Here is a 27,669-nt window from a genome sequence, read left to right as displayed (position 1 = left end):
ATATATTAATTAATATATCTAAATGTTTACGTCCCTAAATTGCTTTGAGTTCAAACTCTAACTTCCCTTCTTTTAAAGCTTTAACTTCACCTTAAATTAACAAAACAGAAGTGGTGAAAAACAAAAGTTGAATTGAAAATTTACGAAATCGGAGAGATTAAATTCCAATAACTAAAAGAATAATAATAATAGAAAAAGTAATCCTAAAAATAAAATTAGTGAAAGTCCCAAATGGCAAAGGTCATGGTGGTTGTGGGTCCCCGTCCATGGAGTTGGTGAGAAAGAGAACCGTTTAAACAATAAGCAACACTCGCCTTACCAAACCTCCATTGTTAAATCACAAAGAAATTTGCCACCAACCACCGAGTTGACTCGCCTTCCTACCCCGAAACTGCACAATAAAACAAACATTTGACTCACCCAACTCGTTTCTTTATACAATTATACTCAAGCCGCCTCCTCTGTTCTTTGAAAACATTTCCCAATATTTTTCACTAATTTGTGGTGGGCTAAAGTTGGTTGGTGGAGTCGATAATCCAAGTGTAAGCCTAACCCATTTCAATTCCACCAACCTTTTTCAAACCTACCCGCCTGCCATTGCTTAACTTGGACCGATTTCAGAGAGATTTATATGCCATAGAGAGGTTAAGAGAGACGAAGAGAGAGGGAAAATGGCCCAAGTGAGCAAAATTTGCAGTGGTGTTCGAACCCCTCAATTTCTTCATGAAATTCCCAAATCTCAGAAACCCAACTCCGTAAATTTGTTCTCCGTGCGGTCACCATTTGTGGGTGCTCAGAATTTTCGGGGTTTGAAATATGGGGATGAAATAAGGGGAAATTCTTCCAGTGGAAGAGTTACTGCTGTCGTTCCTCTTAAGGTTTCAGCTTCCGCTGTCACGACGGAGAAGCCACCCACGGTGCCGGAAATTGTGTTGCAACCCATTAAGGAGATCTCTGGAACCATCCACTTGCCTGGTTCTAAGTCCCTTTCTAATCGGATTCTACTTCTCGCAGCTCTCTCTGAGGTAAGCAAGATCCCGGGGTTTTTGCATCTTAGATTTTCTGTAATGCTTAGCGAATTTACATGGTTAATATTTGTTATGTTAGTTAGTTTTCATGGTTCATAATTAAGAAGCAAATTTTCTAGAGATGATCCATGGGTGAACATTGTGTTATATAATTTGCATCCGGGTGTGGCATAAATAAAGCTCCCAACAATGTTAGCTGTTGATTACTTTGTGTTGTTGAAATTTTAGTAATGATTTCAATCTACAAGTTGCCAAATGACTTCCTAACTAGTAAATGGGTAGTTTCTCAGTGGCATAGATATATAAACAAATATTTATGCTCTTTCTGCCTCTAGTAATGGATGAGGCATTTGATCAAAGAATGGTTGTTCCATCAATCAAATGAATTTATGGAGGATAAAGCCAAGAATTGTTGTGGAAGTATTTAGCTGGGCGATTTGGTTGAATGATTCCATTTTCAGCGAGGTTTTTAGGTTTTAAAAGGGTTGGGGGCGTTAACTATCTCTTAGCAAGTCAAACTGTTTATTTCTGAATATCCCATAAGAGATAGGTTTCTGTTTTTACTTATCTTTCCTCCATGGTCCGAGTTTGTGTACGTTTGTGATATAATTAAGGTTTAAATTAACTATTAAGAAAGTCTTAATGAATATATGCCAGGTTGAATCACCATTTTGTCATAGTTTCTTTTGGAATCTAGATGGGGTTTTCCTTTCCCCCATGCAATTTAGCATCCGGTAACTTATAGTTGTTATCTCTTATAAATTTTCAGGGAACAACAGTGGTCGACAATTTGTTGAGTAGTGATGATATCCACTATATGCTTGGTGCACTGAAAACACTTGGGTTGGACGTTGAAGAGGATGGTGCAAACAAACGAGCCATTGTTGGAGGCTCTGGTGGTCTCTTCCCAGTGGCAAAAGAATCAAGGTATGAAGAAGTTCAACTTTTCCTTGGAAATGCTGGAACAGCAATGCGTCCATTGGCAGCTGCAGTTACTGCTGCTGGTGGAAACTTAAGGTGAGATTTTTGTAATCCTTGTGAACACTGCTGTCTGGAAAATTTGCAATAATTTACTCTCTTTGCTCTCAAGCAGACAAGATTTGTGTGCTTGAGCCCAACATGAATTGAACGCATAACCTTCTTGAATGTAAATGAATGCTTGTTTGAAGTGAATATTTAACTTGACACCAATGTGTATAGTATACGTAACTTGAATAACATCCATTCTTGTTCCCTTGCATAATTACATACTAATGACTTAGAAACGTTACAGATATGTTCTTGATGGAGTACCCAGAATGAGAGAGAGACCAATTGGGGATTTGGTTGATGGTCTTAAGCAGCTTGGTGCAGATGTTGATTGTTTCCTAGGCACTAACTGCCCTCCAGTCCGCGTCGTTGGAAAAGGAGGCCTTCCAGGGGGGAAGGTGATTATTATTATTATGAAATATAACTACTCCTTCTATGTTGCATTTTGGTGGCTCATGTAATAGATTCCTGGATTTTGGTCTGGTTTAGGACAAGAGACCTTCATGTGTGTCACTAGAAATGTGAGCTAAAGTTGGAATAACTAAGCGTCCATAATAACTATGAACTTTCCCTATCAATTAGCCGTCCAACCTTTTTAAGGTATGGATTTCTAGTAGGCATCAATCGCTCTTTTCAAAAGTATTACCACAAATTTTTAATCAGATAATAGCTCTTTGAAATGAGAACCACAATTTGTTTTTGGAAATAAAAACATTTCATTGATTAATGAAATAAAAATTACAAGAAATCTCTCGAATGAGAGAGAACCACATTCCTTTTGGCTTATTGGTGTGGGTAAATTCTTTTTCGAGAACTAGTTTTTGCACCTTAGTGCTGCAGAAACCATCAATAAAAAGATGCATTAGGATTAAAGCTGGTCACTTTTTTGGGGGGGGGGGGGGGGGGGGGCTCGAGCATTATTTGTTAAGAACTAGATCCCGTACTTCATCAATTCAATTTACATGGAGTTTTTAAGAAGTTGCTCTGAGCCAAAATGAGTGTGATGAGTAGGTAGGCTGTGTTTTTGTTTATTTTTTCCTTCTTTTTAGCTGACACGTGTCCACCACCCTGAATTCTAATTTTTATTTTGACTGGTGGGGAGTGCATCTGAAGTATCAGCAACGATTTCTTCTAGTAGCCGTATCAAACTCAAACAGATCGCCTACTTACCATTGTGCATCTTATGATTTGCCACATGTTTAACTTGACCTTGAGTTGGTGATATCTGTCGTGATCAAGTGAATGTAATTTTTAAGTTCAACTTTATACTTCTTGGTTTTCAGGTAAAACTGTCTGGTTCAATTAGCAGTCAATACTTAACTGCCTTGCTGATGGCAGCTCCTCTGGCTTTAGGAGACGTTGAAGTCGAGATAATCGATAAATTAATTTCTGTTCCTTATGTTGAGATGACTTTGAAACTGATGGAACGTTTTGGGGTCCATGTGGAACACAATGATAGCTGGGATCGGTTCTTGGTGCGTGGGGGCCAAAAATACAAGTAAGTTTCTATAACATATAGGTGTACTAGCTTCCAAAATCCTGCTACACTATTACTAATTGGCATGGAAAAAAATCAGATCTCCTGGACATGCTTATGTCGAAGGTGATGCTTCAAGTGCAAGTTATTTTCTTGCTGGGGCAGCCGTCACTGGTGGGACAGTTACTGTTGAAGGTTGTGGCACCAGTAGTTTACAGGTAATTATGCATTTTTCTATATTTTGTATTTCCGAACGTTTCCTTCCAGAGATACTGATATCTCTACCTTCAAAATTTGCTAGGATAATTTTATTTGGCTTGTAAATCATAATAATTTATATGGCTTGTCAATCATAATCCGGTTATCGGATAAGCAAATGCACTTTTCAAGTTTCTGGAGAACTTTTTTTTCTCTCAGCTAACATAAAATTTTCATCATTTTCTGTTCATTAGGGGGATGTAAAGTTTGCTGAAGTTCTTGAGAAGATGGGAGCTAAAGTAACCTGGACAGAGAACAGTGTCACTGTCACTGGACCACCGCGAGATTCTCCGACGAGCAAACATCTCAAAGCAATTGATGTCAACATGAACAAAATGCCCGATGTTGCTATGACACTCGCTGTAGTTGCATTATATGCTGACGGTCCAACTGCCATCAGAGATGGTATGTTCTTTTGCATTTTTGGAGTTTTTAAGTGATCATAATTTCTTCGAAATAGAATCACATCCATAATGATTACTTTATCACCGTGATGTGTGAACTAACAAATTAGTGACAAGTTTGAAAAGATAAATTTGACTTTCAACTGCATTATTATGTTTGGGGAGTGATGGAATGACTTTCAACCGCAATACCAAACACCTTTGCACTGAGTTTCTTCATGTGTATGTATTTCAGTTGCAAGTTGGAGAGTAAAGGAGACCGAACGTATGATTGCCATTTGCACAGAGCTCCGAAAGGTTGGTTTTAGTTCCCTCAATTCCTTTGTATCCCTTCTTGCTCATGTCGTCTGCTCTCTTGTGTATTATTTTCTTTCATGCTCATAGTGTTTTGTGTTATATTTCAGCTTGGAGCAACAGTTGAAGAAGGTCCAGATTACTGTATTATCGCTCCACCAGAGAAACTAAATGTGACGGCCATAGACACATACGACGACCACAGAATGGCTATGGCATTCTCTCTCGCTGCCTGCCAGGATGTTCCAGTTACCATTAAGGATCCCGGCTGCACCCGGAAAACGTTCCCGGACTACTTCGAAGTGCTTCAGCAATTCGTCAAGAACTGAACAACCAAGAGAGAAAAGTAAGGTCATGTAATAGCTGTGTCATTACTGCCAAAGCAGTAAGGAGGATATTTGGTATTACTTGGTATAACCTGAGAGCTTTTATTAATAGACAGGCTGATTTTGGAACTCACTTTGTACTTATTCTCCATTTTTGTTTCTAAATCACCTTCAACATTTTTTCTATCTTTATTATTATTGTATTCATATGTTTGCTCCCTACCTATCGAAAAAACCATCAATCAATGAATAAGAGTGTTCTTTGTCTTGATTTCTGATAAACATTAACCTGGTTTGTTCCAAAGCTAAGAAAATAAGAGTTTTAAACGACGGGAAGTTTCGAGCTCAAGGTTTTGTGCCGAAAAAGGAATGGAGACAGTATCTGTGATCATGACTCATGAGTCGTAATGTAATATAAAAAAAACTTTGGAATCAAGTAATGCTGAACTTTTGGGGTTGTGCTTTTCTTAGAGTTGCTGTTATTCACTTACAAAATCTCATGATGAAAATTTTAAAGTGTGAGAAACAAAGAAAAATATGAATAGTTGTAAAGATATAAATATGAAGATGCTGTTTTTTTGCCTTCATTTGAAGATTTGCTTTTACACATCAACATGGCCATAAAAATTGGATCTTTTTCTTTCACATGAGTCTGTCTCCTATTTTCCATGGCATTAACTCATTTTTTGAGCTTTGTTTCTCTCTCTCTCTCTTTCCTTTCTCTTTCTCTAGTTAGAGAGAAAAAGTCTTTTAATTTCCCCACGTTGAAGAAAACTAAATCCAGCTAATAAACATGTTGTGTCTTTCTGTACATCGATTATTACCACGAAAATATGTGCCCACATATTTTCTTACATTAATAAAATATCTCTCCTCCCATGTCAGAGATGTTAAAAAATTAAGAAAGAGAGAGACTAAAATAGAGCTAAAATAAGCATCGTCGATAAAATATTTGCCCGCACAATTTCTTATGTCTTCTTTTGCTCATAATTCTCTCTTTTTTGCTAGATTTTATTTATATCCCTTGTAGTTTTGATCAAAAACAAGAAGGAAGAACTCGAATGGTTAGTGAAAAAACAAAAGAATAGAGATTGAAGAGGAAAATTTTTAATACTATAAATTTTGACATACTATTTTTATTCATTGTTTGTTATAAAAATAAAATTTGTTCCACACAATAAATAAAAATTTCATAAATTATGAATTAGAGAGGTAAGTATTAAAATATTGCATTATTATCCCTAAAAGATATAAATAATTTTCATAAGAGATCCAAAAAGAAAAGCTCGTGGGGGTTTAATAAAATAAAAATAGATAGAATGGTGAGTTGAAAAAACTATGACTCGAAAAAAGAGCCATTAAAGTCATTCATAGACAATAAGATCTCTTACATTAAAAGTCTTCCCATTTTGTTCCAATTCCAAAGACGACTCCTCGTGGGAGATTTTTTTTTTTTTTTTTTTTGTGCATTTTCTCCGCTTTTTAAAATGAAAAATTAATTTTTCTAAACATTGTTTTGTTATACAGTGAAATGAAAATATTGATTTGTCTTAATTAAACGATCAATTAGAATAAATTTATTTATATAAAAAGGTTCGTTCTATTTACAAATTCTCTGAGAATTGCTGGATTTTATAATGTAAAAATAAATTAATTAAACTTTTCTATGTTGACTTCTAAACTTTCGAAAAACATTGAACCCTCTCTGTTAATGATCTAAATAAAAAATCTACATCTATATTAACTAGTTATATAAATGATCAACAAAAATTTAAGATTTATCTAAAGTATAAAAACTAGAAGGGAACTAATTATTTGATTCCGAAATATAGAACTAAAACAATATTTTGAGGTTAGAAAATTTCAAATTTCCATTGATCTCTCTTTCACCATTCTAATGATTGGAGGGAGGAAAGGAAAAAAAAATTCTTAAATTAGTTTAAAACATGTCATCAAAATTCCGCCTCAAGTTGAAATAAGAAAGCTCTCTCATTTAGTAGCAATCCTTGAATCAAGGGGGAAAGGAAAAAAGACATTTTTAAGAAAAGGAAATCCAAAATTGAAGGCCTTCCCAACAAAATTCAACTGAAAGTTCATAATTGGAAAATTGTTATAATTCTGTTCTATTTTGTTATTTTCATTTTTCCCTCCTTCATTTTGAAAAGTGAGATTAGAAAAAAAGAGAAAAGAAAAAAAGAAAAAAAGAAAAAAGAAAAAAGAAAAAAGAGATTTCCAAATCCACATTATTCTCTTGTTTTTCAACCCTCTTTTCTTGATCTTCCATTGTTGAGACGTTAAAAGCTGTTTCTTCCATTAGTCAACAATGGTTAATCGTAAATGATCTTCCCCATTTTCCCTCTTCTGCGGCTATAAACCCCAATACCAAAATACCTCACCGCCAATTCTTCTTCTTCCAAGAAATCAGAAGATTCTCTAACGGAAAAGTTGTAGAATATCAACTACACCGACCCATTTCCCCCTTTTTCCCTTTTTCTTCAACCCCACCATCGATGCCGGAAGGTTTTCGTCGGAGCAGTTGTAGAAAACCCTAGCTTTTGAAGTTTCTGGTAACTCCCATTTCTCAGATTTTTTTGTTTAAAGCTAAAGGAAATAGAATCTGGGTGTTGATTTTTCCCACATTTTCCCGAGAAAAGTTATGTCCCATCTAGATAACATTCCTTCCACTCCGGGGAAGTTTAAGATGGATAAATCGCCCTACATTCATAGACTCCGGTGGCATTCATCGTTAACCAAGCTCACATTCTGGTCCTTAGTTATCCTTGGCTCGATCTTGATCTTCTTCTTCAGATCGCCGTCGTCGTCGCCGCTGCCGTCCGATCACTCCCGTCGATCGTTAAGTACTTACGATTGGGGTGGACCCTCTTGGGAGAAAAGGGTTCGTTCATCGGCTCGAGTTCGGTCTCGTAATGGGATCTCTGTTCTCGTCACCGGCGCCGCCGGATTCGTCGGAACTCATGTCTCTGTGGCACTGAAGCGCCGTGGCGATGGCGTCCTTGGTCTCGATAATTTCAACAACTACTACGATCAATCCCTAAAACGAGCCCGTCAAGCCCTTTTGGAACGAACTGGCGTGTTCGTTGTTGAAGGCGATATTAACGATTCGGCTCTGTTGAAGAAGCTTTTTGAAGTTGTTCCGTTCACTCATGTGATGCATTTAGCTGCTCAGGCCGGCGTTAGGTATGCTATGGAAAATCCTAGCTCTTATGTTCATAGCAACATAGCAGGCCTAGTTAATCTTTTAGAGGTTTGTAAATCTGCAAATCCACAGCCTTCAATTGTTTGGGCATCTTCTAGTTCTGTTTATGGATTGAATACTAAAGTCCCCTTCTCGGAGAAGGACCGGACCGATCAACCGGCAAGTCTGTATGCAGCGACGAAGAAGGCTGGAGAAGAGATTGCACATACTTACAATCATATCTATGGACTTTCATTGACAGGGCTGCGGTTCTTCACTGTTTATGGACCTTGGGGAAGGCCTGATATGGCTTATTTCTTTTTCACTAGAGATATTTTGAAAGGAAAGTCCATTCCCATATTTGAAGGTGCTGATCATGGCACTGTGGCTAGAGATTTCACCTACATTGATGATATTGTGAAGGGTTGTTTGGCAGCTTTGGATACTGCTGAGAAGAGCACTGGTAGTGGAGGGAAGAAGAAGGGACCAGCTCAGCTTCGGGTTTTCAATTTAGGGAATACTTCGCCGGTGCCGGTGTCGGATCTTGTGAGCATTTTGGAGAAGCTTTTGAAGGTAAAAGCAAAGAGGAACATAATGAAATTGCCAAGGAATGGTGATGTTCAGTTTACTCATGCCAATATCAGCTTGGCTCAGAGGGAACTTGGATATAAGCCAACCACAGATCTGCAGACCGGGCTGAAGAAGTTCGTCCGGTGGTATCTGAATTATTATTCACAAGGGAAGAAGGCTGCTGGTTAGCAGGAATTGTGCGGCGGTTACACGGTAGGCTACTTTGATTCTTGTTCATTATGATTCGCATGATTGGTTGGCTTGACATTTCTATGTTCATTGCTATGATTGTCTTTCAATTTATATTAATGGAATGACATACAAGGAGGAACCTTTTACTACTCCCATCACTGAAGTTTTTGTCGATCGTTCGATATTGTTTACCGAGAACTTCGAAAGCTATTATTCGAAGAATTCCAGGCACATCTTTTCTCCTTTTGTTGACGGAATGTAATTGTTGTAGCTTTACAGTTGTAGAATTTATGACTGATAAACCCATTTCATGATTTGTGGACCTGTATCAATGCTGTGCAACTTAATAAAAATAGCACAAAATAGTTTCTATTTCCCTCTTTCTACTCAGTGATTTAACTAAATTCCTGCTACCTTCTTTGTTAGTCCCTCTTTTTGTGACTTTGAATCCTTTCATTATAAGCTCTTTTGCCAGAAACATGGTTCCTGTGTGCCGCATTGTCGATGATACAAACACAACCCTCGCTGCTATGAAAAGCTAACATTATCAATCCTTGTTTCTGAAATGTTAGAAAGTTTCTGTTTCTATGCTCTCAATGCTGTTCCTGAATTGATCCTTTACCATTGCACTTGATTTCTTTTGGTAGCTTGGCTTGTTAGCATTTCATTAATGGCGTTTTTATTATGGGTTATTTCTTCTTTCGTGCACAAGTTAAAATGCAAATATGATATGCTTATAGTGATGAACCTCGATGAATGAAAATTTTGGACTGCTTGAGATGGGAAGGAGTCATTGGGTGCTGCCTTTAGAATACTCTTACATGTCCTTTTCTTTCTTCTACTGTCTAGAATGGGTATTTTTGTATTCAAGTTTGTGTGATATCGTTTTTTGGTTATTAGTCTACAAATTGTTAACCGGAGCATAGTTCAATAGTTCAAAAATTAACATCATTTTCAATAAGATCAAAAGTTTGAATATCTATTCTAGTATCTTCATTTATTTACTTTAGATTCAATAAAATGCAAGTTTTTTGCTTTCATGATGAGGGTCCTTATCTTCGAAAATGTTGCTTCCAAAGCTTTTGGAGCTATTTTAAATGTCAAAGTATTTGTTTGAATAGCTAGTTTGTGTACATTTTTAGGAAGTAAATTTGAGATAAGTTAATATATGTGATTGATTGGAAATTAAGCATAAAGGTTTAAAGATTATTTGTTTTATCCATTGACAGATCCAAAATCCACATATGATCGGAGAATTTTGTTGCCTTGGAATTAAATGATAATATATAAAAATTCACTTTAGGATTGACTTCTTTTGTTGAATTGATGTATTAATTGAAGGAATAACAAAGTCATCATCTTAAATTTTAATTAATAACATTAAAAACTCACTATAATTAACATGACCATTAATTTCATGACTATATCACTTTAAAAAATTGTGAGAACACGTTTTAGTAAAATGAATCAAAGTATTTATAAAATGCAATAAGATAGATTTTTATTTCAATTAATCAATATACACTAATTTTAATTAGATTAATTAAAACCTCAAACTAATCATCCTATTAATTTAAATAACTTTCCTAAGCTAATCAATTGTTAAAATAAAGAGGAAAAATAAGAATACTTTCTAAATACATAAAAACTGTTGTGATCAAATAAATACGAACTCTCCTTTTTTCTTTTTCTTCACTTATTTTCTGAATTGGATGTGAACCGTCAGATGTTAGAGGGTGTGATAGACATCGACGATCAAGGAAGCTGGACCACGATTAGTACTTGAGACGCGCGAACAGTGTATCTAAATTGAGTTCTCTCATAAGTCCCACATCGATAAGCTTCCAAAAGCATGGGGGTAGAAATGAATATAAAAGAGGGTAACCCATTGGTTTTGAAGTCACGCAGCCGCGCGTTGAGCACAGAGCGAACTATTCTTTCGCCTTTTACTAAAGAATACCGTGTGCTCGACGCATTCAGCGGCATACGCCTATTTTTGGAAGGGTTTCCTTATTTGAGGAAATCCTGCGATGTAGTGCAAATGTTTTGGACTATTAAAGGCTCTGATATAATGAACGGTATTATATATAGTAAATCAATATTTGGTTCTAAAAGTTTTGTTAGGCGAAGATTCATAAGTATAGCGTTTTGGTAACATTTTTGTAAAGCGAAGATTACATCATAACTTAGTTGTTGATTATTTAACGAAGTTTGAATTTGTTTTTTTTATTTTATTTCTGTATTTATCGTGGTTAAGAGACGTGATAAAGTTCGTGTAGTTGTAAGACTTAAGGAAAATTCATCTTTTTAAATTAATCAACGAGCAATTCGAGGCACCGTTAATTTGGATATAATCTGCTTATTTTTATATGTTTCGATTGTTTGATTCACTTAAATCTATCTTTGATAGAGATGTACGAAAATAAATAAGAAAGTTGAATGGCCTTGTAAAGTGGAGCAAATCTCACATTTAGAGGAAAGGTTACACAAACGTACAAAGCTTATGAAAAATGTAAGAAGTGTTGTCTAGATCTCCCTCAAATGAATGAATTTCGAGCAAACGAAAAAAGAGAAAAAAAGGAAGAAAAACAATTGTCTTTGTTTCCTGTGTAAAATATAGTCCTAAACTCAGTTTAGAAATCATACTTTGTTCGTCCACTACTTAGAATAAGGCACAGCATGTCTGAGATGCTGGAAGAGGATCGAAAGAAGTTCCAAGATTCCAGCATTAGGCGTTTCCTTGATCCTTTGAAATGAACAACCTGCATTTCAGGAAAAAGTTATGGACATTAGAGATAAATTTCATCTCATTTCAAACGAGGGGAATAAAATCTTATAGATTGTTATACTTTCCAGTAATTTGATACCTTGACATTCAAGGGCATGCCGTGGAATTGACCTGCGCCCTCTGGTGGTGTCCAATTGTACAAGGCGCATGGTAAGAAAAGTACTGAAGCACCGTTGATTTCTTCAACAAATGTTTCTGGTTTGCTGAATTTCCTTGCATCAAATGAGGGATTTGACTTTACAACCCATGCAAGAGCTAATTGATCTCCAAGCATTCGTGATGCTTTCATGAATTTTGAACTGTAAATCTTCAGTACTTCTTCGAGAAAAGCCTTGGCCCTGCATAATCACGTATGCTTTAAAATCATTGCAGAACACCACAGCTCAAACAAGACAGGCTCTTTAGCACAAAATCCGTAGACAGCTCCATCGATGGAAACAAATTAGGATGAATGATAAAGCTAAGACTTACTAGCCCAACCCGTAAATCTTTTTACGAAAATTATATAACATTTGTAAAACACCCCCTCCTTTACTCTTCATTTGAATCATCGATCCACACATGGGTATCGAATTGCTTCGCATCAATACATTGAATAAATGGCTTAATGAGTCACGCAAAAATTTAGGACATATACCTTAGAATTCCATCTTCAGTACCTCTTACAGCTATAAACCCTGAATTCAGAGGCTGTGCTTTGTTATTTCTGAAAGTGAGAGCCAAATGGAACTTCGGATGCTTACGAAAAATTTCTCCTAAATCACCAACCACTGCCATATCCGAGTCTGTGAAGATGTAATGATTGATATGCCTTGTACCCTGTCGTTGCTCATCAAGTTTTGCATCTAGAAAGCTCTGCATGATTTGTATAAACAACTTCACGAAGTAGTCCCAAAAATATTTTCTTTTACAGTCACCAACGACTCGCAAGTCAATGTTTGACACAGAATGTAGATTTGTGCATTCATATTACGTGTTTTTTCGGATATTATTATAAATAGTGGGGAAACATCAAACATCTTCATAATTCCAGTAGGAATATTCTACCTATATGTTAATGAGATGTGCTCTTACAATGTAAGACCTGATTCTTTGAAGCATCAATGTGTCTCGTGAATATTCACCCTGTATTGGAAACACAGCTACTCTATTTCTACGTACTGGTAGATCTGAAGCTGGATCAGTTAAAATCACTACATTACTCTGGGGCATTGAAACCTGCAATTGGTTATACATGTTAGATGGATTGTGTAGTCCCTCCGAAATTAGAAACATTATGATAGAAAGCAAAGGTCTAAATTGTAAGAGAGTAAATGCTTAGATGGGCCTAAGGCAAACAAGCTTAACACAAGAGCTCACATGAATAGATATCAACATTATTGATGCAAAGTAAAGGCTCCAGTCGATAAGAGTAAGAGCTAGAGGACTATTTTTTAACTCTTCTACAAAAACACTAGAGAGAGGCATTCAATCACCTCCTTTAAGCTTAGCTAAAGATCTGTCATATTCCTCTCAAACAAGGTACTTCATAAAACTGGATTACATAACAAAGAGCTACTCAATTGTGCCAAAAACCAAAGGTGAAACAAGACCTCCTTTCCTTCATGGCGTTATGAGCTCTAACTCACAATATCAATCTCTCTAACTTCATACAAGGGACTCATCAAATTAGATTGAAAAGTCAGCATGTTAGTACCTGAATGAAATCGATGAAGACATTCAAAACAGCCATCGACCTCTCCACCTTACTATATGAAGCATCCCCAACTTTTACAACGTCAGTTGATCTCCCAATCACTTTGGAATCCTGTGAAGCATTATATATGGTAAAGACAGTTACAAAGTGAATGCTGTCCCCAGATTCGGCGGAATTAGAAGTATCAGGTGAATGGGTGTTATTGAGAGCTTTGGTGCCTGCAAAAATTGAAGTACAGATCTAAGCAAGAAGAGTTCGAGGCAGCCACATAGTACAGCTAACATCTACAATGAGAGGAATCAAATTATAGAAATCCAAAATGCAATGAGAGAAATCACATTACAAAACCATTCACGACTCATATGTTTACAGAAAATGAGTAACAAAATTAGCTTGAAACTAGGGACGGGACATCAAATTCTAAAGATAAATCAGAAAGTTGTATTTCAACAAACTAATAGTTGCATTGAATGAGAATAAATCAGAGCAAGAAATAAGGACCTGAGCATTGCAAGCGATCGGAGAGGCCTTGGCCGGCGGCAGGGCCAAGAATTAAATGGTCGAATTTCTTGCTTTGTTTGTCGGGCTGTTTCGAGGCTAGGTCATGATGCAACTCTAAAACTGAATCAATGATTGAACGTTAGATGGATAAACAAGAAATGGAAAAGGCTCGAAATGATATGAGAGAATCAGAGAGAGGGATGAAACTGACGGGAGAGGAGATGGGGAAGGAAGAAGACGAGGGGAAGGAAGAAGAGGAAACGGCGTCGTTCGCTGCAAAATCTCATGCTTCCTCCTCCATAGACGGCGTTCCGTAGGTGCTGGTGGTGATCTGAGTTGCCCGATCCACCTCCGCTTGTGCTCCACCTCCTCCACTACCGGCCGGGATTTTTTTTTTCTCCGGTCCAAAATAAATCTTTTTCCTAATTGAGCCCCCGAATTAAACCAACCTTTTATTATTTTTTTTATTTTTATTTTTAAAAAACGTAGTTTTTTTCAAATTATTTATACTCTACGAAATAAAATAAAAAGACAAAAATATTTACATTTGATATTTCTATGAACGATAAACTTTTTAATTTTCTATAAAGTATAAATATTTTGTTAAATATTCTATTTTCGACATCGATATTTAAAAACTAATACAATCATAAAAACAAGTAAATAATAATTTAAAGTGGATTTATCAACATACCATTTTATACAACATTTTCATAAAATTGTCAAATCTTATCTACGTCTATCTTCGTTAGAGTTTAAAAGGTTCCATTTCTTGCATCTCATATTTGTTAGACATGAAATGATAAACATATTCATAAATTATAAATATATACCCTCAATATAATAAGCTTCAAAATTCAACATTTGAGACTATAGACTTTCATCAAGAATATATACCTAAATCAACTGAGAAGATATACGCACATCATATAAAATGTTATAAGGTATTTTTAAAAAAAACAAAAAGTCATAAAATGTTTTTAAGTAAAAGTGTTTGCTCTTCTTAAATAATTTAGAATTTTTTTAATCATTATGTGAAGTATGAAGTAAATATGTGGGAGAAAATTTCTGTTAAATGTATAAAAGAGAAAAGAAAGATGGGACAAGTTTCATCCACAGACATACAAGCTTCAATAGTGAATCATTTAATACCAACTAATGAAATTGATGGACCAAACACCCGATTATCAAGACTTGACGTATATAAACAAAACAAATCCTCTTTATATGTTGTTGTATACATAAGAATCGTTAGTAAGTAACTGACCAAGACAAACCAAAACGTAAATCTAAATTCTCAGATCAGTCTCCAATGAGGCAAACTCCAAGAAATTTTAATTGTTGCCAAATCTTCATGAATGATTCCCCAAGAAGTTCATATGAAAGACTTCTGTTCTGTTTGCAGCCAAGTTTAACGCAAAGATTTCCCGAGTTCCTAATCCAAATGAATGTTTTAATAACACTATTTAGATTAAGACACAATTCATGATCATGTATCGTTTGCTCCAGGCTCAAAACGGAATAGGTTGTCGATTCGGCCATGACTCAATCTTTTGGAAGTATTTTATTGGCACCGTGCCATCGAAACCTTCAGTCAGAATGACCCGATTGTCCGAAATGTAAAGCTTCATTCCATCTGAAATAATGTTTTAAGCGAACGCAGATATTAGGGATGAGTGCTAATCATGTTTCATTCACTTATTTGTATACCTCAATTGAAAAGAAAATAGTGTTCGACGGTACCTTCAAGAGCTTTTTGGACATCAAGAAAGATTAAAACATTGACATCTCGTCTCATACCTGTCAGATTTTAAAAAATAATAAGAAAGTTCTGTTCCTAAACTTCAGGTATCAATCCTAGTCCACTTTCTATCAAATTTGTAATAAATTAGTATCTAAACCTTTACTCGGTAACGATTAAGTTCCTATCATGAAAACGTGCGCGAAAATTAAGTGTATTTTATCACCTAACAATTCTAACAACAGTCTTTTTAGTTTATAAATAAATTTGATTTCCCATCAATTTATTAATCTACATTTATAAAAGATTTCACTAAGTCATTTATAAATTGTAAAGTGCAAGGGCTAAATTGTTATAACTATAGAAGTATAGGGCCTCATATTCACATCGGAATCCTTTACTTTTATCTTATATGATCATGGTTATATGAAATATGGTTTAGAAAACGTTAACATCAACAGCAACACAAGAATTTAGTTATTTCATTTACTTGTGAAGAAACTTAGATGCAAACCCTAAAATTCGTCCTGATTTACTATAGATAAATAGTTGAAGATGTGCAATTTAGAAGCCACCAATTGCCAATCAAAGTGACATCATGATTTATTTGAAAAATTCTTCAGGGAAATATAACATAGATTTTCCTTTACTTACCACTGATAACCTCCCCATCTGTTGGCAAACCACATGAGAAGTGAACATGCAATCTTTTCATGCGTTTTAAACCAGAATCCAGAATTGATTCCAAATTCTTCTTATAAGTGCCATGGACACATACTGTCATGTAGAGAGGGAGAAAAGAAAGTGTTCGATTGAATCACAAAAGTAGAAGTTTGAATGCATAAATACTCGCATCATGCAAATCGAGGAGGAAAGATTAATATATGGAAAAAAGAAGAAAATTTAAGGACATTGAATCATAATACCTGGCACCTCCTCAGCCGAAAGAATTGGTTTTAATAAGCTTTCTGTTTCAACCGCCTGCAAACGAAGTTCTTCCAGTTTATGATGGTGTAGACGAAATAGCCAATTTGGTTCCATTATCACTATCTTAAAAGAGGTGGGGAAGTCTTAAATAAACAATCCTATATAGTAAACAATTTACATATCTTACAAGGCCAATGGATTGCAACAAAATACGGAAACAATAGCAAACAAGATGAAATGAATTTTTCATTCCATATATAAGTCGATATTAGAAAGCATCAAATGCATTTGACTTAAATGAAGCAATCGACAAATTTTCAATCAATCAGCTTTATTATATTTGCTAAAAGGCAGCAACATATTCGATGGTCTATAAAGATAGAAAATAACCGTGACTGTATGGCCTTGGTTTGCTCGAATTAAGAGCTCTCCATTCTCATCCAGGAGGCTGAAACGCTGCTTATTATCCTTCCTAACAGCCTGACATTGAAAAGGAAAAACTATTTGTCAATGCTCGATGCTTACAGAAACAAAATCAAACTGCAAACTAACAAGTTGTTGGGGAAAAGAAAATACATCAGTCAAACTAATTAAGAGAAAAAAGCATGGATAAATAGATCAAAATTGCAGTCCAGAGCAGATGTGTGGTAAAGTTCTAATTGAGCTTAGGAGATAAATAATACTGTAGATAAGGGATCAAGATAAATAGATGAATCAACATTCAACAGCATTGTCGAATATTGACCAATGGAAACGATAAGTTACATATCAGTTTGGTTCTACAAATTAGAGTGATGCTAAAGCATATAAAGAAGAAAACTATTCGACCAACCTCCCTTATGTCATCAATTGTGTGCGATCTCAGTGGAATATTAGCAAATGTTTTCAAATTCAACTTTAGCAAATCCTCAACCTTGACATATCCATCGTTCCTCATATTCAAGTTTAACTCAGAAGCCATGTGACGCAAGATTCGTGTCCTGAAGTTCATTAAAACGAGCAAACATCAACCGATAGAAAATCAACCATATCACACTGCTAATGAAACCAAATCCCATATGCATTATGCATAACTTTTGAATTCCTCTCAAACATCCACTTTGGCTTACTCAATCTTCACCAACCAATCATAAACAGTTATATATAAGAACCTGGAACCCTCACAACTTAGTTCAAATTTGTTAATAAACCACCCCTTATAATGATATAGTGTCAACTGGTAGCACTACAAAACGGGAATAAAACATTTGAAAACCATGAACTAAGTTCTACTCTCTGTGAAAATTTTCTCAAGCCTATATATGCGTAATTGATTAAAGGTTTCCGTTTTAAAGTTCGATCTCCCTATCCTGCGTAACCTTATATATGTTTCCCCAAAAAATGATCATGGCCAACAAAAATTGAAGAGAAAGGAGAAGAAAATATCAAAATTCTATAAAATTAAGAGTTTAATCACCGACTAACCTAAAAGCTTAAGTTGATGATGAAAAATTAGTACGATATCATCTAACACACTCCCCTGATCATGGTCTTGAAATATATGGAAAAATAGAGAAGTCCCAATAAGTAGAAATAAATAATATCAATTAAAGAGTAAATAACACTAAAGGAGTTTGAACACAGGACCTCCTAGACCAATACCGAGTTAAATACCCAATAAGCTGATGGGAAAGGTAACTATATAATCTAACATCAATCTTCAACCTCGTGACTCATTAATTGTAGATATATTTTTCACCATAGATTAAAAAAAAAACTCAAAATAAAAGAGCATTCACATAATCTTCCATAAGCTTAATAAACAATAAGTTTAACAAGTAATGTAAGACAAGTGACACCCGAACAAGATACCAACAGACGAAATATGCTTACAAGAGTCTACCAAGAGCGTCAATTTTATCTTTACCAGAGCCACCGCCTCCTCCACCACGCCCTCTCGTTCTTTCTCTATCATTCCTCAAATCCAAACCTCTTCCTCTTCCACCACTAATCAAAAGAATAAGAACAACGAACAAAATCAATAAACACTCATCTGAATTCTAGTTACTAAAATACGAAAAACAGAGCAGAGATAAAAAAATAAAAATAAAAATAATAAAAAAAATAAAAAACCGTGTAAGATTCCCTTCGAATTTCAGCCATTTTCAAAGATGATGAAGGAGCGTAATTAACCTTTTGCTGGAATGGGCAAAAGAAGAAGAGGATGTGGTATTGCTCCTATCCATGGAGAGTAGAGAGGGAGAGATGGGAAGTGGAATTGGAGTGATGAGGACACGTGGAAGCAAAAGGGGACGGCAGCGCAGAATTTTGATGCCGCAGTTGGTAACTACGGAAGCCCACATCGTGAAGGAGGAAAAGGGTTGAAGACGAAGGCTTTAGCAATCGCATGCTATTGCGGTGTAAGATTTTGCCGTAGTGGAGATGATATCGAACGTACACGTGGCAGTAGCGACATCGAACGGTTATCGACGCACTTGATGGGCCACTTTCAAAGTTTCAATTTGGTCCGGCAACTATTGAAGGTTAAGCTAATACTCAAACCCCATATCTCACTTTGGCACATAAATTTTAAAAATAAATTATGATGTTAATTACTTATATAATATTATATTATTCTATAAAAATTATTTTCAAGGATAAAATTCTAAAACATATTTATAAGTACCGCAAAATACCACAATTTATTCGTGATAGATCAAATTAGACTATTATTTATATTTATTACGATATAAATAGACGTAGATAGTAGTCTATCACGATCAATAGTAGGTAATCTAATATTTGCTATATTTTGAAATATTTTTTTTGTTCATTTTTCTATATTTGAAAATAGTCATTTTTTTTACATAAAGATATTGAACTATTAAAAAAAAAGTTTTCAGGTCATGGCATAAATAAACTCCAAAATAAAAGGGAAAACAAACAATGAAAAAAAACCCAACTAAATATGACATAAGAAGGAAACTCTCTTTAACCCTCCAAAATAAGCTCAAGCCACTTAAAACAACAAAATAAAAAACTAAGATCATATAACCTAAGTAATCACTCGGAGAAGACACAAGATAACACCATAAACACACATATTTCACTCATGCTAAACAAGAAAAGTAACGACACACCAAACAACTCTCTAGACCTTATACCACAGTCAAATAATATGATTTTTGTAACACACATCTATTTGTATAACCATAAAATACATAGAAAATAAAAACATTATAGAGTAGCATTTTAACCCTATATACATAACTATATATATATATACAACTTATGTGAGTGTATGTATATATAGTGAAAAGATTGAACATGAAAGGTTCCTAAAAGCAGCCCAAAAGGAATCTGTCCCACCCATTATCTCCTAAGTGATGGCTTCACATGTTGGCAATAAAGGGCAATTTTGGTCCTAAAATTTTGAACCAAAGTACAACACAAATTAATCCTAAAAATTTAAGTTCACATGAACCTCTATTTATTAAAAAAAAAAAAGAACAATTTAAAAATAGGAAGATTCACATGAGAGCTATAGGAATTAGAAATGGGACCATAGTGATAAAAGTAGATGTAATGAAGTTTAGAGATTGGATTTGCCACCCACTCAATCAATGATCATTCCCAACATCTATATATTTTGGTGGGTACCCTTCTTTTTTTGTTTTTGAAATCTTAATTGATTTGTTAAAAAATAACTTTATGCTAATTTCCATGATTTTGGAATAATACCATATCTATATATATCTATGATCATTATGGTAAATTATGATAAAGATTATTAAAGATGTAAAATAAATGTACATGTAAATGATAAATGATTTTACAATGTTAGGTAATTAGTTTCTATTCTTTTAAAATGTTTCACCGTTAGCCATGTTCCTAGATTGTCAATATAACGTTAAAAAAATATATATAATATTTTTAATTTTTTAAGACAAAAATAATTTATCTTGATAATGTAGTGATTTGGTCGATGAAAGATTTAACGAAAGCTTTTTCCTCTCTTAGATATTTAATTAAATTATATTTATATGAACTAAAATTTGTTTTATTATTAATTATTTTTCTTTTAAGGTAAAAATGATAATATTTAAAATATCAATGACCACACTTTTAATTAGAAAAAAAAACATTATAGTTTAATTAAAATGCATATAAATAGGGAAACTAAATGTAGTAGCCATATAGTTTATGTTGCTATATTTGAGCTTTAATTAAAAATAACTTATCATATTGTTTGGATAATAATTACTCTTTTTACTTGTCTTATGAACATTAACCAAATGATGAAGACAATAATGGAGTTAATATCTTATGAAATATTTAATACAAATGTATTCATTTTATATGATACATCAAATTTAAGTTTGTTTTTAAAAAATAGAAAATGTGTATTTATGTTTACAGCTACTTATTCAAACAAAATTTTTAAAATGATAGATTTATTGATTCGATAAATTTGATCACTCTCCCGATCGTCTAGCTCATAATTCACTCATAATTAAGGTCAAGTTAAAATGAGAGAGTTAAAAAGAATATTAATAGCAAACAAAATAGTCAGGCAAAAAGGACAGAGGAAAGAAAGCAGAGAAGGATGGGGCAGAGAAGGTCAATGAATGGGGCTCTTATTGTTGGGGTCACTAACCCATAGCCATACCCTAAATATATCAAATTTATCTTTTTAAATTAAACTTTTGATTTTTTGGACACATTATGAGGATTTTGTCTTATTACAATTTTAAGATAATGTTCATGTTACATTATAAATTTAGTTCTTCTATGGTATATTTCAAGTTAGAACTTTGTTATTGTGTTGATATAACACGAAAAATATTTCTTATACTTAAATAGCACTTCGTAGATAATAATTCATATGAAGACTTTGTTGAATTATAGGGATAAAAAATTCTAACTTTTTCTAATTTTCATAGACCAAAATTGCCAATAAACTAAATGTTCATTTTTGTTTACTATAGTTAGAAAATATTGTTTTAAATTTCATATATTAAAAAAATAACAAAGTAGATCAAACTCTTCTCTATTTTCTTTTTGTTATATTTTATAATAATTTTAATATTTTGCTATATTTTACGTTACTTTTTATTATTATTATTAATAGCTTTATTTTTAATTTATTGATAGAACTTTATATTAAGTCTTCTCATTCTATTTTTATTTAAATTCAATGGATTATAATGATCGGCTTTAAAAAAATAAAAAATTAAAATAACTAAAATTAAAATTTAATAACCAAAATAAACTAAAATTAAAAATACGAAAACCATAAATTAACATTTTTGAAGTATAAATAATACCCAGATAAACTAAAATTAAGAGCATATAGACTAAGATAATATTAAAGAGTTACAACCAAGTGTATATCTTGAACCAAAAATATTCCCTCATAATGTTGTACTAATTTTGTTTTTAACTTTTATTTTTAGAAAATATATTTTGAATAACAACACTTTGGTAAAATTTTATAAAATATAACAATATATAATAAAATATTATGATGGTTTACGATAGACTATTATTTGTATCTATCATATATATATATTGTTATATTTTATAAATATTTTAGTTCATTTTGATATATTTAAAAATGATCTATATTTTTAATAAATAAATTGGTTCGTTTGCAACTACTTTGTTACAAAATTTTCTTTCAAAAATAAATTAATAAATACAAAAAAATTATCAAAAATAGAACATTTCTATATTTTGTAAAAAAAATTAAGTGTAATTAATTTTGTATTTTAGTTGTTTTGTTATATGGAATGTAAATATTTTATCAATATTTTATTTAATTTTTTAAGATATCCAAACAAAATAACGCTTTTAAAAATTGAAAAAGAGGGATAATTATTTTGACAACTTTTATTATTCTATATATAAAAACATATTTATTAGGGTAATATTAACTATTTTAATGCAAATGAAAAGTATAGAAAAATAGAAAGTAATATAAAACCACAACTTATTGTGACAGACTGACATGCCAAACTCATAGAAAGCAAAGAGACAAATGAGATATATTAAAGTAAAGAGGGACTTCAATAAATACATGAAACAGACTACTATACTACTTAAAATATTAATAAATACATATCTTTATTATACATATTAAATGGCTTCACAAGTTATATAAAATTATTTAAATAAATTAAGGTTAGGCAGCCAAGGGGGAGCAATTTAATGAAAAATAACATGGGGTTGGCTAGAAAAGAAAAAAAAAAAAAAAAAAAAAGGAATCTTAATTATTCCAGAAACATAATTGAAAGAAAAAAAAAATGAGTTATTTGAGGTTTTGAAATAATGGTATTTTATTATTACATTCCAATAATTTATAGTTTCTTTATTTCTTTATTTTTCTAACTTTTTATAAATATATATTTTGTTTTAAATTTTTATTTAAAATAATTTATCGTAAATAATAAAATAAATTAAAAAAGTTGTTATTTGATGTTTTATTTTTCTAATGATATATATATACACTCACATGTTTAATAAAGCAAACTTTTATAGGAAGATTTATGTTTTTTTTTTCTCAATGTGAGATTAAAAATATAAATGGTGAAAATTACTACTTTACTTATACCTTAAAACAAAATGAACTAGGTTCAAATGGACAACAAAAGAAAAAATAATAAGAGAGTTACACCAAATATAGTTCGAGTGTTTAGGTGAAGACGATCTAGTTTGGACTATCCAAGTCATTGAAAATGACAATACATCGTTCACACGTGACCATCAACATTACAAAACTTTTTAAAAAAAGTTTTACTCTATATTACATCTAAATAAATAATTTGAAATTTAACCACACGAGCATAATTCAAAAGTCAAAAGTTTGAATTTTTACTTCTATAAAAAAAAAGAAGAAAAGTGATAAAGTGATTAGCCATTTATAACATTTTTTTTATCGTCATCGACCCACATATAGCACCATAATTTATCCACATAATATTTTTTTTTTTTGGGTAAATAATTGCAATTAACTTAAAAAAATCGATGTCACTAATTAAAATAATAATTTTCATTTTGATAACCTATTGGTAGAAATTTTAAACATAGACTTTAAAATTAATAGTACAGATTATCTTCATTTAGGCTATTCGTCATTAGTTAAACATCGTAACATGTTGCAATTTTAGAGATGATAATCAATAACATTTTTGAAAATTACAAATACAACCAACTTGATCAACGATTGACCACAAACTATATGATCTATAAGTGACAAAAGTCTAATTTTTATTTCGTAAAAATGTTATTGTATATGTTCATATTTAGACTTTAATTGCTATATTTACAATTGTTTCTAGACGGTGTATTCTAACTAACGTACTTAGTTCCATCATATTTGATACGATTTTCCATCCTAAAACAAAAAGTTCGATCCTTTCCTTTTTTGCAATTTTTGTATTACAACATAATTTAATAAAAAATAAGTAAAGTAACTTGGGGTAGAATTTAATTAAAATCGAAAAGAAAAAAACTTGGCATCACCCAATTATTTTTCTAAATATTATATGAGAGTGGAAATGCCCTGTTTTCACAGCTTTTACTGAGACTGAACTCTTGCATATGAATCAGTAGAAGAGAAAGAGAGAGAGAGAGAGAGAAGAAAGAATCTCAAGTCTATGGGATTGTGAAGCATTTTGTGGTCGTAAGTTTGTCAGCGATCTCTCTGATATTCATTCACAAGAAAGGATAACTCTTTCAACTTCCCATTTCCATTTTCTTCCCACTTTTCAATTCCTCTCTGCTCCAATCCTCTGTCTCTCCCGCCATTGAAGACCCTTCACAATCAACATTCCACCAATTCCAAGATATCATTCGATACCCACGTATTTTGAATCGGTTAGATAGTATAGAACTACTCGTTCTGAATCGGATTTTCTGGGTTTGTTGGATTCCCCTGTTTCAGCCATGTCTGCAGTATTCAACTCGCTTTTGATTTCCATCTTCTTTCTTGTTTTTTCTTCCCCTTTTGCTATTTCTGAGTCCACTGAGCTTTCTACTTTAATGGCGATTAAAGCTTCGTTAGACCCACATAACACTTTGTTAACGTCATGGAGTCCGTCTTCAAATCCATGTGGTGGGTATTTTGAGGGAGTTGCTTGTAACGAGCAAGGGAAAGTGGTGAATATTTCTCTGCAGGGGATGGGGCTTTCCGGCTACATTCCGGCGGCCGTCGCTGGACTTAGGAGTTTGACGGGGCTGTACTTGCATTTCAATGCTCTGATCGGTGAAATTCCTAAGGAAATTGCGAGTTTGAATCAACTCACTGATTTGTATCTCAATGTGAATCAACTCTCTGGGGAAATTCCTTTTGAGATTGGGAATATGGCAAATCTTCAAGGTGGGTTTAAGTAGTTTTTGCTTGATGACTTTTCCGTATACTTGAAATCTGTTTAGAATTAGAACTTCTGTAGCATAAACTTCAATTTCCCCTGCCATATTGAACTCGTAAACTCAATGTTCTATGGGGAGGTTGCTTGTGTTTTTTAAGCTAAAGCTGACTTTTCAAAGCATGTTCTTAGTAGTTGATTTGAATTGGTGAAAATAAATTGTGGGGATCTTTTGTTCTTCAGTGCTGCAGCTTTGTTACAACAAATTAACTGGTGGGATACCATCACAAGTGGGTAATATGAAGGTGCTCAGTGTTCTTGCTCTACAGTATAACCAGCTAACAGGAGCAATTCCTGCAAGTTTGGGGAATTTGACTGCGCTAACACGATTAAATTTGAGTAACAACAAGTTTTTCGGTCCGATTCCCGTGATATTAGCCGATGCTCCTGCTCTTGAAGTGTTTAATGTCGAGAACAACTCGCTAACCGGTAACGTTCCTCCAGGTAATGTGTTCTTATTGATGGCGAATCATTTGTGAAGTCTCTTTGTCTTGTGGACTTAATTGTTTGATTAGAGAGTTGGTCGTTTTAGTAATCATTCTCAATGAAATTCAGGTTTCAAGAGATTGAAGGAAAAATTTATGTACCTCAACAACCCAAGTCTTTGTGGAGTGGGATTTCAGGACTTAAATCCTTGTAGTAAGTTGAAAAGTTTGAATCCAAGCCGACCTGAACCGTTTCTACCCCAACTACCTGGCAATGATCCTTCTGCTAGAGATATCCCTGAGTCAGCTAATTTACGCTCCAATTGCAATGGAGGTAACTGTTCAAGACAATCGAAATCTTCACGAGTCGGAGTGGCTCTTGGAGTGATTGGAGTTTTTGCTGCATTCTCAGCCATTGGTCTTGCGACGTTTTCCTGGTATCGTCGCAATGAACATAAATTCGGAAGTACTTCTAATGGTATAAGTAGACGGATTATTACCAGCCAAGTCAGGGAGGTTTACAGAAGGAATGCTTCTCCTCTCATCAATCTAGAGTATTCAAATGGATGGGATCCATTAGCCAAAGATCACGGTGGGAGCGCATCATCACGAGAGATATTCAAGAGCTTCATGTTTAATCTAGAAGACGTGGAGCGTGCAACACAATGCTTTTCAAAGTCGAACTTATTAGGCAGGAACAATTTTTCGGCTCTTTACAAGGGAAAGTTGAGAGATGGATCAGTTGTTGCTATCAAGTGCATTGGCAAGACAAGCTGCAAATCTGATGAAGCTGAATTCTTGAAGGGCTTGAAGATACTTATCTCAATGAACCATGAAAATCTTGTCAAGTTCAGAGGTTTATGCTGTTCAAAAGACCGAGGAGAGTGCTATCTGATCTATGATTTCGCCGCAAACGGAACTTTGATGCAATATCTTGATGATAGTATTGGCAGTGGGAAGGTTCTCGATTGGTCCACCCGAGTATCGATCATATTTGGAATCGCCAAAGGTTTCTGTTCCTTTTTCCATTAAACACGAAGTTGAGTTATTCATATAAGCATCAAAATATGAAACTGCTAATGTTATCTAACTTTGAAGAAATGCTTGGTTTAACTCAGTTTTTTTGTAGTTTTCCTGCTCGATTTCGGTTTTTGTGAATTCGAAATTGATTTTTTGTGGCTTTCGGAAATGTTTTAGGTTTGGGATATTTGCACAGAAAGATTGGAAAGAAACCTGCATTGATTCACCAAAACATATCAGCTGATAAAGTGCTCATTGATGCAAACTACAACCCCTTGCTCTCAGATTCTGGGCTGCACAAACTTCTCGCCGATGATATTATCTTCTCGATGCTAAAAGTCAGTGCTGCTTTAGGATACCTCCCTCCCGAGTACACGACAACGGGTCGATTCACCGAGAAGAGCGATATCTACGCATTTGGAATGATTGTACTTCAAGTCATCTCCGGGAAAACAAACATCATGAAGTTGAACTACAACACTATCGAGTTGCGTCGGTTCGAGGACTTCATCGACTCTAAGCTTGAAGGAAGATTCTTAGAATCAGAGGCAGCCAAACTGGGAAAACTTGCAGTGATCTGCACTCACGAATATCCCGAACTTCGTCCGACGATTGATGTTGTCGTGGAAGAACTCGAGGAAATGGGGAAGTTTGGGATTTCTGTAGAGTCCATGCCTTAATTTTCAGATGAAGGCCCATATAGAAGCTAAGCAGAACACTGACTACTAATATATTATGGTGTAAATGAAGGTTTATAAATTATTTTTCATGCTATTTGATTGTAGAAAGGTACAAAAATGGTATGTATGTCTATGTAAAACCAAGCTGTTTTGTTGAAGAATAATGTAAATTAGAGAAACTTCATGAATTTTGCTGCAATACTCACCATATTCAAAGTTACAACAAATCTTTGATGAACAATCTTCATAATTTTGACATAGAAAGGTTGGAAAAATATGTGGGTCAAGAAAAGATGAGTTGTTTTCTCTGAGAATTTTAATGATTAAATTCATGTTTTCTTTTTCCTAATACTTTTGGTATAATTGGTTTTGAAAATGACATTATGGTCCTTTGAAATAGCTTTCTAAGAACTAAAAAAAAAAATTATTACAAAAATAGACCAAAATTAATGGCTGAGTTGAGGGTTATTTTTCATAATAATGATTTTAAATGGGCATTTTTGGTAAAAGAAATTTAATGTTTGGCCATATAGTCAAATATAAAGAAACATATTGTGAAGTGTTTTTCTTAACTAATATATAAACTAAAAATCAAAATTTTCATAATGTTTAGTACAAGGTGAAATGTTTTCATATCCTTATTAATATTTTTCAACCTCAACTTTTAATTAATACCCAAACACCAAAAAAACTTTTTTTTTAAGTACTT

General features: G+C 33.7%; 5 protein-coding genes and 1 non-coding gene across 6 annotated transcripts; 4 read left to right on the top strand and 2 right to left on the bottom strand.

Moving 5' to 3' along the window:
• Positions 1–333: 333 nt before the first annotated feature.
• On the top strand, positions 334–5,002 carry LOC103483361 (3-phosphoshikimate 1-carboxyvinyltransferase 2). The gene is made up of 8 exons (XM_008439953.3): positions 334–1,025; positions 1,798–2,045; positions 2,302–2,455; positions 3,341–3,555; positions 3,635–3,752; positions 3,987–4,197; positions 4,432–4,493; positions 4,601–5,002. The coding sequence occupies exons 1-8, from the start codon at positions 672–674 to the stop codon at positions 4,817–4,819; spliced, it is 1,581 nt and encodes a 526-aa protein (XP_008438175.1). The 5' UTR covers positions 334–671; the 3' UTR covers positions 4,820–5,002.
• A 1,844-nt stretch (positions 5,003–6,846) lies between these two features.
• LOC103483360 (UDP-glucuronate 4-epimerase 3) lies at positions 6,847–9,150 on the top strand. Its single transcript, XM_008439952.3, has one exon. The coding sequence runs from the start codon at positions 7,473–7,475 to the stop codon at positions 8,769–8,771; it is 1,299 nt and encodes a 432-aa protein (XP_008438174.1). The 5' UTR covers positions 6,847–7,472; the 3' UTR covers positions 8,772–9,150.
• Positions 9,151–10,680: 1,530 nt separating this feature from the next.
• Positions 10,681–10,798, top strand: LOC127150102 (U5 spliceosomal RNA). The gene has a single exon (XR_007822119.1). It is a non-coding gene; the product is annotated as a U5 spliceosomal RNA (small nuclear RNA).
• Positions 10,799–11,214: 416 nt separating this feature from the next.
• LOC103483359 (uncharacterized) lies at positions 11,215–14,192 on the bottom strand. Its single transcript, XM_008439951.3, has 7 exons — positions 13,971–14,192; positions 13,760–13,879; positions 13,259–13,476; positions 12,637–12,780; positions 12,200–12,417; positions 11,642–11,900; positions 11,215–11,536 (listed from the first exon to the last, which is right to left on the bottom strand). Exons 1-7 carry the CDS (start codon positions 14,044–14,046, stop codon positions 11,408–11,410), a joined length of 1,164 nt encoding a protein of 387 aa, XP_008438173.1. The 5' UTR covers positions 14,047–14,192; the 3' UTR covers positions 11,215–11,407.
• Positions 14,193–14,881: 689 nt separating this feature from the next.
• On the bottom strand, positions 14,882–19,665 carry LOC103483358 (uncharacterized). Its single transcript, XM_008439949.3, has 8 exons — positions 18,600–19,665; positions 18,300–18,413; positions 17,260–17,407; positions 16,818–16,907; positions 16,427–16,481; positions 16,155–16,277; positions 15,503–15,559; positions 14,882–15,395 (listed from the first exon to the last, which is right to left on the bottom strand). Exons 1-8 carry the CDS (start codon positions 18,767–18,769, stop codon positions 15,271–15,273), a joined length of 882 nt encoding a protein of 293 aa, XP_008438171.2. The 5' UTR covers positions 18,770–19,665; the 3' UTR covers positions 14,882–15,270.
• Positions 19,666–23,941: 4,276 nt separating this feature from the next.
• Positions 23,942–27,148, top strand: LOC103483357 (LRR receptor-like serine/threonine-protein kinase GSO2). Its single transcript, XM_008439947.3, has 4 exons — positions 23,942–24,786; positions 25,019–25,279; positions 25,391–26,269; positions 26,458–27,148. Exons 1-4 carry the CDS (start codon positions 24,354–24,356, stop codon positions 26,958–26,960), a joined length of 2,076 nt encoding a protein of 691 aa, XP_008438169.2. The 5' UTR covers positions 23,942–24,353; the 3' UTR covers positions 26,961–27,148.
• Positions 27,149–27,669: the final 521 nt, after the last annotated feature.

Source organism: Cucumis melo, chromosome 6 (assembly GCF_025177605.1).
Source record: "Cucumis melo cultivar AY chromosome 6, USDA_Cmelo_AY_1.0, whole genome shotgun sequence".
Classification (NCBI taxonomy): domain Eukaryota; kingdom Viridiplantae; phylum Streptophyta; class Magnoliopsida; order Cucurbitales; family Cucurbitaceae; genus Cucumis; species Cucumis melo.
This window is presented reverse-complemented; position numbering and strand designations above follow the sequence as displayed.

Excerpts from the sequence above, each read along its gene's own strand:
- LOC103483357 (XM_008439947.3), top strand. The coding sequence starts at position 24,354 with ATGTCTGCAGTATTCAACTCGCTTTTGATTTCCATCTTCTTTCTTGTT. Across the intron at positions 24,787-25,018 it reads GAATATGGCAAATCTTCAAG|TGCTGCAGCTTTGTTACAAC; the intron begins GTGGGTTTAAGT and ends TTTGTTCTTCAG. Across the intron at positions 25,280-25,390 it reads AACCGGTAACGTTCCTCCAG|GTTTCAAGAGATTGAAGGAA; the intron begins GTAATGTGTTCT and ends AATGAAATTCAG.
- LOC103483360 (XM_008439952.3), top strand. The coding sequence starts at position 7,473 with ATGTCCCATCTAGATAACATTCCTTCCACTCCGGGGAAGTTTAAGATG.
- LOC103483361 (XM_008439953.3), top strand. The coding sequence starts at position 672 with ATGGCCCAAGTGAGCAAAATTTGCAGTGGTGTTCGAACCCCTCAATTT. Across the intron at positions 2,046-2,301 it reads GCTGCTGGTGGAAACTTAAG|ATATGTTCTTGATGGAGTAC; the intron begins GTGAGATTTTTG and ends GAAACGTTACAG. Across the intron at positions 3,556-3,634 it reads CGTGGGGGCCAAAAATACAA|ATCTCCTGGACATGCTTATG; the intron begins GTAAGTTTCTAT and ends GAAAAAAATCAG.
- LOC103483358 (XM_008439949.3), bottom strand. The coding sequence starts at position 18,769 with ATGTGGGCTTCCGTAGTTACCAACTGCGGCATCAAAATTCTGCGCTGC. Across the intron at positions 16,482-16,817 it reads ACCAAGGCCATACAGTCACG|GCGGTTGAAACAGAAAGCTT; the intron begins GTTATTTTCTAT and ends CTTCGTTTGCAG. Across the intron at positions 15,396-15,502 it reads TGTCCAAAAAGCTCTTGAAG|ATGGAATGAAGCTTTACATT; the intron begins GTACCGTCGAAC and ends ACATTATTTCAG.
- LOC103483359 (XM_008439951.3), bottom strand. The coding sequence starts at position 14,046 with ATGAGATTTTGCAGCGAACGACGCCGTTTCCTCTTCTTCCTTCCCCTC. Across the intron at positions 13,880-13,970 it reads CCTTCCCCATCTCCTCTCCC|TTTTAGAGTTGCATCATGAC; the intron begins GTCAGTTTCATC and ends TCATTGATTCAG. Across the intron at positions 13,477-13,759 it reads CGATCGCTTGCAATGCTCAG|GCACCAAAGCTCTCAATAAC; the intron begins GTCCTTATTTCT and ends CAATTTTTGCAG.